Source organism: Amblyomma americanum, chromosome 1 (assembly GCF_052857255.1).
Source record: "Amblyomma americanum isolate KBUSLIRL-KWMA chromosome 1, ASM5285725v1, whole genome shotgun sequence".
NCBI lineage: Eukaryota > Metazoa > Arthropoda > Arachnida > Ixodida > Ixodidae > Amblyomma > Amblyomma americanum.
The window spans coordinates 122,638,954-122,648,312 of NC_135497.1; the positions used below are offsets into that span (position 1 = coordinate 122,638,954).

General features: G+C 45.1%; 1 protein-coding gene across 3 annotated transcripts in view; it reads left to right on the top strand.

The window, feature by feature from the left end:
* The window catches only part of LOC144113575 (protein FAM210B, mitochondrial-like), a 48,982-nt gene extending 40,753 nt beyond the window's left edge, over positions 1-8,229 (top strand). For 2 of the 3 annotated variants that reach the window (XM_077646729.1, XM_077646730.1), the window contains 2 exons: positions 4,885-5,035; positions 5,210-8,229. In XM_077646729.1, the coding sequence (XP_077502855.1) occupies positions 4,885-5,035; positions 5,210-5,423 (365 nt within the window). In that variant the 3' untranslated portion in view covers positions 5,424-8,229. Of the gene's footprint in view, positions 1-4,496; positions 4,812-4,884; positions 5,036-5,209 lie in introns of those variants that run through there. The other variant, XM_077646728.1, reaches the window with a different exon arrangement.
* Positions 8,230-9,359: the final 1,130 nt, after the last annotated feature.

The following is a 9,359-nucleotide window of genomic DNA, read 5'->3' on the forward strand; positions in this document are numbered from 1 at the left end:
AGTGTGCCCCTGTTACAGCTGCGAATATCTACTTCCCCGCCGGTGTCCGCAGCACGGACGGGCTAGATGCTTTACTGCGCAACAGCAAAAATGTAGTTCTGGCTGGGGACTTCAATTCGCACCATGTTATATGGGGTGTCAGGACAGACTACAGCGGGCAGTTACTTTGGTCTTGGATGTCAGCAAATGGTGTGTGCTGTTATAACAGTCGCGCCATAACTTACATGAGGGCAAATTCTCGGTCAGCTATTGATTTAACTTTAGCTGTCAATGGTATTGGCGTATCTTCGTGGTCTACAATTGACCACGGTGCATCAAGTGACCACTTTCCAATCACTTTCACTATTGCATGCAGCCCGCTTAGGGCGACTGGTTACGCACATAAATTTGTCAGTCCTACACTATTCAAGAGACTTCTAGGTGAGGCCTTCTCGTCGGTTGTTCCCTCGGATAACTCTGACCGCGGTCCTCAAGTTTTAACTTCCTTGTTAGACGCCACTCGGCGATCAGTCTTTACGGTTCAGTCAACCGTTAAAAATAAGACTCCTTCGAACTGGTGGAACGAAGCATGCGAAAAAGCTTATCGTCAGAGGAAAGCCGCATGAAAGAGCCTAGCGCATAACCAGTGCCCTAAGAACTGGATCAATTACAAATTATTTGCAGCATCTTTTTAAAAGAACCATATCTAAGGCTACCAAAATCTGAACACCTATTTGTCCAACCCAGTCAATCAGAAATCTCTCCATAGATACATGGAACGTACTAACGTGCTTCCCTCTTCTCATATCGCTCTATCCACAGTGCTGCCCCCTCGGGATGAAAAACAACAAATGGAGTCCATAGCTCAGGGCCTCGCTGTGCGTTTTCATGCTCGCACTGCCTTTCCTTCGACCCCATTCTATTGGAGTGCAGATTTTACTGAGGTCTCTGTATCTGATTTAACGTCTATAGTAAATTGTCTGCAGCCTGCTGCCCCTGGGGTTGACGGAGTGACTGTTGGCATGCTGAAGATACTAATGCAAGACTTTGCCCTGGACCTCTTACAGATAGTCAACTCGTCTTTGGGAAAAGCCTGAATTCCACAAAATTGGAAAACAGCGAAAATAATTTTATTGCTAAAAGACCAGACAAAGAGTTATGAGCTCAACAATATTCGGCCGATTGCTCTCACGTCAAATTTGGTTAAGCTTGTAGAACGGGTAGTCTTCAGCCGCCTCATGTTCTGTCCCTTCGAGGCTTCAGTGAGTCTCAGATTGGTTTTCGCAGTGGGTGCTCAATTTGGACCGCGCACATAGACTTGGAGAGCCGTATTAGGGTTGCTATTATGGTAAAAGAGGTATCTGTTCTGGTTACTTTATATATTGCTAAGGCGTATGACAGCGTTGAACACAACATTTTGCTTCAAAAACTAGCTGGTGTACAACCTTCTTCGTACCTCTTTGCGTGGATAAAGGAGTTCTTAAGGACCAGATCTTTCTTTTGCTCTAATTGTATGCTAAATTCTAACACATACGCCGTCTAGACGTGTCCCACAAGGCTCCGTTCTTTCGCCGTTGTTGTTTAACATACTAATGCGTGATATCCCTATTCACCCGGAGGTCAAAGTTTGTGTATGCTGATGATATTGCTTTTTTCGCTTCTGCCAAAAATATTCATATCTTGTATCAATTGTTGCAGGAGTATTTAAATGCTCTTGAACTTTGGCTTGACAGCCTGATGTTAACTTTAAATGTCAACAAGTGTGCCGCCCTTGTCTTTCCACCGTCATCCCCTCTTTACATTTCTTTGTCGTATCATTCTATCCCAATGCCGCAAGCTGATTCAGTTAAATATTTGGGTATACTATATGACCCGCAGTTAGACTGGCGGCCCCATATTAAAAGCATGGTGCTCAAAGGTGAGCGTGCCCTTGGCCGGTTGGTTAGGATCAGCAACAAAAATTTGGTATGCGTTGTGACACTTTGCTCTTTCTTTATAAGGCCTATGTGCGGCCAATACTTGAATTCGGATCTGTTCTCTTTTCTGGGTGCCCAAAATACAAGCTTGAACCCCTGTTTGTTATGGAACGCCGCGCTCTGCGCCTTTCCTTAGGTCTGCCTAAATCAGCGGCGAATGCTGTGCTGTACTTGGAGGCGCGGCTACCCGATCTTAATTCGAGGTTTCAGCTTCTTACTGTGCGGACGTTTTTAAGGTCTCTGGAGCGTGTTCCTAGATTGGATAACCCCAATTTCACAACGAACCCATCTCTATTCTTTTGTACTTCTTGGCCTAGGTACAAGCTTCCTCAGGTTGTGTTCACTAATTCCCTGCTGTCAAAAATTTCCGTATCAATAAATTCTGTAGTACCAGTTATCCCCCGCCGCGCTGACCCTGTGATCTCCTTTGATGACACCCTCCCAGGGAATGCGAAAGATCTGCCTCCCAGTGTATTAAAAGGACTTATTGAGGAGTATCTGGATAATTTTCCTGACCATATTGCCGTTTTTACAGACGCTTCCCAGCAAAATGAAAAGGCAGCCCTTGGCATTTACTCAATGGCTTTTGATTGGAGTTATTCATTTCGGGCCCCTGACTACACCCCTATTTTTGTCGCCGAGTTTCTGGCCATTGAAGTGGCCTTAATCAGGATTCCCTGCAATATCTCTCAGGTTATTATACTTTCAGATAGCCTTTACGTCTTGACAGCACTCGAAAAATCGAGGGATACCCCTATGAGCCGTTCCCTTCGATTTTTTTTCTTCCACCACATATTACAGAAGTTCATTTTCACTAGGTCCCTGGGTACTGTGGTATTGTTTCTAATGAGAGGGCTGATTTTTTAGCTAAGACCGGCCTTGGGGGACCTATTGTCCCATTCGTACCCAATACTGCGTTCTTGACTGCAGCACGCTTCCAAAGGTTCCAGCGCCTCCACTACTTGAGCCATGAGCCTCTCCTTGCTGTAGCGGATTTTCAACACCTGGCATTTCCTTGGAGAGTGCGGATGCGCACTTCGAGGAAATGTGAAGTGTCCATGACCCTATTGCGTTGCAGAATACCGCGACTAAATCTCTATTTATGTCGATCAGGGTTATCGTTGACCAACCTTTGTGAGTCTTGTGGCGAAATAGAGTCAATAGATCACTTTTTCCTCTTTTGCCGGCGGCTCGCTTCACTCCGTAGAACATACTTGGAGATCCCCCTCGCTCGACTGGGGCTTCCTCTATCTATTCCGATCCTACTCTCCTTTGGGGCAAGCGTCAAGGGATATGCCTTGAAACCTGTGTGCGATTTTATTCACGGGTATATAATTGCATCAGGTCGATTCTTATGCTAAAATGTGAATTCACGGCTTTTTCATTTCCCTTTTTTTCACCTTTTTTTTGCTCCAAATTTGCGCCTTCTTCACAAAAGTATCCAATTATTCCTCTCCTTACCCATGTGTGCATTTGTATCAACAATGTACCCTGGCCAATCCCCCACCGTGGGTACGTGCCATTCAGCCAGAGGCCATCATCATCATGCGCTCCACCTCATGCTTATTCCAGTTCTTACACTCTCGTGATCTAGATCTGCGGTCACTATTTGCCCTAAGTAGACGTATTCCCTTACCACTTCCAGCGCCTCGCTATCAATAAGAACACAGAAGAACGCATCTCGCTGTGCGAAATCGCCTACAAGATAGGATTTGTTGACTTTAAGAATTGATTTGATGTACGGGTATAACGTGCCGCTCAAATGCTTGGCAGGAGGTACTACATCGAGAAAATCGGAAAGTGCTTCAACACTAGATTGAGGGAACAGGCCAACACGTGTTACCAGATAACGCACCTCGACAATTTGACTTCCCACTGTCATCATTGCAAAGAGTGCAAACCTCACCAAGACACCACCACCCCAGGTCACACAAAAACCGAGAAAAGGTACAGACCTCACCTGAACTACACGGCCGTCGTAGGTACGCGAAAGCAAAAATCGAGAGAGAAATTATCGAGGCATTCAAGATAAGGACCGCCGGGACAGAAAATTGCGTCAGCACACCGTCAGCAGCCCCCGAAGATAGCGAAATGGAATGGTTGATGTTTCATTGTTTCATGTTCCACTCTTTCCTGCCATTTTGATTTTGAATAAAAGCGCCATATCATATGCAATAAAATCAGATGAAAGTACTCGCTTCGTCTGTCTGCCATTATGTGCATGTTACGTGTTTTCTGTATCAGTTGAGCGCGATATCCACGACGAATGATGAGCACCTCCATGGACGAGGACATGAGAAAGTTTTTTTTCCTCCATGAGCAGTGCACTTCGAACAAAACCGAAACTAGAGATCGCTCGGATAACATAATGCGCAAAAAATCACTTACTCTTTAGATGTCTGTCAATTTAATACAATTTTTAGTGTCAAAAGAAGGCAGCATAGTCTTACTCGCGATGAATTCGATAATACGAAGCCACGCATTTTTTTTCACACTACGCGCTGCGCGTTTGATTCCGTTGCAGCTGCGACAAGATCAAGATCGAATGCCAGTTCAGGCCAGTCCGTGTGCCAGTCATGTGCGCGCGAGTAGGGTGGCTAGCGCGAGCGTGTTTAGTTCGCCGAGTAGCGGAAAGGCGATAGCGAGTCGGTTGGTTCTGCATTGGAGTTGTTGACATGTTGTCCGTGGCGTCGTTTTGTGCGCAACAGCGTATATTGGTATCTTGCTCTCAAGCACTGCGCTCAAGTTGCTCTGTGTTCAGATCAACGAGCTCGAAACACATAGGAAAGCCTTTGCTCTTGCATGTTCCAGCGCCGTTCTCTAGCGCCCTGTCCGCACTCCACAGGTGTTCAGCCCGTAAGTGCATAGTGTTTATGCGTCAGTTTGCAGTTCAGTTTATCCATGCGCTCACTGCGCATTTTTTATGCAGTGTCGCAAGGTGACACGGGCCAAAAGTCGGCGCCGGTGTCGAGAAGAGAGAAGTGGAAGCATGCGATCAAGGAGTACGGCAGCGCAATGGTGGCGTTCCACGTCGTATTGTCAATCACATCCTTTGGCATCTGCTACGTATTAGTTTCAAGGTAAGGTCCAACGCTGTGCAGCTTCTGGGTGTTCATTGATGTGGACTTGGTAGCGAGAAGAGTTAACGTTGCGCGTATGAAATCGGTCGTTACGTCAGACGAAAAATTGAGCTGTTTTGTTGTTAGTAGCACTTCACTTTATTGTGCTTCAGACGCATGCCTCTTCCATTTCAGTGGCATCGACATGACGGCAATTGCAGAGAGGCTGGGCTTCAACATGGACTCCGAGTGGGTTAATTCGAAGGTGGCTGGTGGCAGTGGTACACTTGTAATTGCGTACGCCGTGCACAAACTGTTTACCCCAGTGCGCATGGGCATCACTTTAACTGCTGCACCTATTCTTGTCCGGTGGTTGCGGCGTAATGGCATTTTCGGCTTCAGATATTAATTAAATGCCATGTTGTAGTACTGCTACATCACACTTCTCTAGTATCAGGTAACCTGCTATTAAAGTCTGAATTTGTTGATGAGCCTGAACCATTCTTGGTCAACTACTGTACCTGGAAGTGCCCATTTTAATCGAGCAAGTTTAAACTGAAGGACTGTTGATTCCTGCAGCGTGCAAAAGTGGTGGCATCTGTATGGTGCATGTCATTGATGCAACATGTTTTCTTATGTATTCACAATTCTTATAAAGTTCATGCGTGTGTGGCCACAATTTTTCATTCGATCCTTTCCTGGCCTACAGTCACTGGGTTGATAGTCAAAATCAGGTATTGGTCAGTGGTGTGCATGCTCTGTGGAAGTTTGTCAGCACTATTAACACAAGTTTTGGTTAAGACACAAGATGGTTGTAAGTATAAACGTAACAGAGGATGAAGTGATGGCGTTAAATGAAACTAATGCTGATAGATGACATTTGCATTTTACTGAGGTTTGACTCCATCACATACATTTTCATACTGTGCAGACTAACATCATGAGAGCAAAGGTTCATTATTAAGCATTGTATTTAACAGACTGTTGGGTTACCAAAGTGACAGAGGTAAAATTCACATGCACAGACAGTCTGCAGGCTTTGACAGCTGTTGTATCATACATGAGCCTTCAGATCTGTGAACCTGGAAGTTTGGCAGCGATGGCACCAGCAGAGTGAAGCAGGTGAGCAGGACAAAGTGTTAAAGCTGAAGACAACAGCAAGGTCCAAGACAGTTTACTTCTTGCAGTGGCAGGTGCCCTGCTGTGGAGATGGCTATGCACTTTCTGTTGCACTTCGTACACTTAAGATACCTGCCTAACAGAGTATCTGTGCACTGCTTTGCAGACTTGACATGCTTGGAAAGCATTCACATGAGCATAGAGTTGTCTGTGCAGCTTGTATTGTGAAACCTACCATGAGTGAAATAACTCTTGCTGCTGTAGTTCACAAGCTGCTTGTTTTAACAGTTCTGGAGCCAAAATATGGAACGATCAAATCACAAACCTGTCTCAAACAGATCCATTAGCCTTGCTCCTATTGGTTGATATGCCCGCCGGTCCGTGCTGACCAAAAGGAGTGGGGCTGTTTTGAGATAGTGATCCCCAGATGTAACTAAGGGAATCCATGCAGCTGTTAAATGCTTGCAAAAATTAATAGTGGTGTGAAAAACTTATTTCTGCTTTTCATGAACAATTTTTCCATTCGTTTGAAAACTCGACAGCCACAAAAATTATGGAAAACCATAGCAACAGCATATCTTCACTCCAGTTGCATGCAGAATTCTGTTGTGCTAGGATGTAAACCAACGAGGAAAAAAAAAAAAAAACGCGTGGCAAAAAGGGTATTGGAGTTTATTTGCTGTTTGTCACATATGCTTGCTTTAACACTAAAGGCTTACATACAACAGGTTAAACAACACACTGAACTCGAATATTTTCATGAATTGCTGTGTTCAGGACCGCAAAGATAAGATATGATCCTTAGTGCAACAGTAGTAAGCACATATACGACAACCATTTAATGCAGCTCAATGTTTCACAAAAGGTTGTTTACTTGTACCACAGTTAATACTGTGTCCTTTCCTTTTACTAGCCTTTCTTTGTCCTCCGACTGAATATGGAACAACAGCCTTGTCAAAGAATATCATCATGTCTCATTATTTGAAATACCCATGCTGTTATGGTCCAGCTGGCCATTTGCTACTAGGTTTTTGTTGGTGGACGTCAATAGCATTTTCACTAAAGCAGTGTGAAAGCATGTTTTATTATCACAATTGGTTTCTCAGGTTCATGAGAGAGGTGGGGAGTCCCTCTTTCCCTCTATTTTCATGCTGCATCAGGCAAGCTGTTAGGAAGTTGTTGGCTGGTTTGGCCCCATCTACAACTCAAACAGTAAACTACATGACACTGGCCTTATCTTATCGCTTACCTCCTGCCTTCATCTCCACTGTGACACTTCCTTCAAGAAGCAGATGGTGGCATACACTGACACAGCAACCTTGGATACATTTGTACTCGGTACTGCTTCATATGCGATTTATAAAGCCCACACTCGTACTGTCAACTCCCTACTACTACCACTTAGGGAAATTCTCCCCGATTTTCAAACCATAATCTCATTCCATTCGCTCAAATAACCCTCACATTGGCATACACAGTCTACGCACACTCCATGAATGCCATCTGCTCCCTTCGAAATCATATACTCCTTGAAGACGTCCACAGTGACCTCTCTGAAGCCCTTCATACCCTCTCTCGCACCGCAGTTGCACTTAGATGGATCCCTGTTTATGCTTGGACCACAGGCAATGACCTGGCCTGCCAGCTTGCCTGTGACATTCTCATTCACATACCTGTGATCCCCTGGTCGAACTGTCTGATCTACGAGTCCGCATTGTCAGGGCCTTACCTCCTTTCGGACATTCTTTATACTCAATCCTAAACTTACCGGTGCCCAGACTGACATCCTCCACAACCTTCACACCAACGTCCATCTCACCCCAGCCTGCCCGCACTTTTTCCACCTGCAGTATGACTCCTGCTGCCACAACTGCCCCTTGCTGCATGCTAATCTGGAACACCATTTGGGTGCACAGTAGCCCTCCAAACATCAACTCCCCCCCCCCCCCTTCACATGCGCACACGCATGCACGCACACACCTGGAGTGCCTGCCTGGCATTGGACCATTTTGATGACCACAGGGGCCTCTTGCTTTATGTCCATAATCTTCCGAGTGCCTAACCTGTCGCTTGTAAATAAAGTGACTATCTTTCCATCTGTCTTGTCTGGTCAAAGTACCGCTTTTGCAGTCTTCACACTGTATTCCCTGGCATAGAGCTGGTACTGTGTCCTGTTATACAATAGGTAATGCTAGAATTAAATTTAGCATTTCACTCGGCTGTAAACATGCAGTGAGTAGTAATAGAGAGATTGTGTCTTTCTGCCCGATGCCCATCCTGATTTGGGTTTTATTGCTTTCCCAATGGGGATTACTGTGTGCTGAATGATGTCTCAGAATGACTCAAGATTTAAGGATTTCATGAAGTTCATTCTTGCAACTAGTGTATATTGGGCAATCAAGCCATAGCGTATTTTTGTCTTGCAGCTTTTTGCCTTTATCATGCTTGTTACAATGCCGGAACAGACATTCCCATTTGTGGGCATCTTTGTCAAACTGCAGAACAGAAGATTTTGCTGAAAGTGAAAAATAATAATTGGTCATGAGGAAAGGAAAGGTGCAGCAACTGTCTCACTCCTGGTCACCTGAACCTTGCCATGAGAAAGGTGGAAAAGAGAGGTGTAAGGAAGGACTCCATAATTTCAACCACCTGGGGTCTTTTATTTGTGTAGTACAGTTTGCAACAGTTTGGGTGGAATAACTTCACTACACCATTATCATTTACAGTGAAGAGTGAAGGTTTCTTTCCTTCTCTGGCAGAAATGTACCCTATTCACTGCGAGGCAAAGTAGCAAGTCCAGCACTTCATGCACTTTTCTATTTCCACACACTGAAATGTGCAAAACTTCTGGACAACCGCACAAAAGAATGAAGCACAGCAAACAGTCACAAGCTCATACTGGGCATTACTGAGCCAAATGAGTGACCTCCAGTATAAAGTTTGTGGAACATGCCCACCTGCCACTGCCATTAATGGCTGTTGCACCTGTCATGCACTCCACTGTGGTACTTCTATCTTCCCCTCCAGAAACCATAATGAATGCTAGTGGTGTTCAGCACTGTGTTACGATGGCAGTAGCGCTGGAAAAAGAGCCTGGCAGTCCGAATGTAGGAAGCACGTGCCCCTCTTTTTAAAGGGGCCCCGAAACACATTTTAAGTGCATTGTTTTGCCTGTTGGTTGCATAGAATGAGTTATAGTGATGCTATTAGCATCGGTCGTACCGCG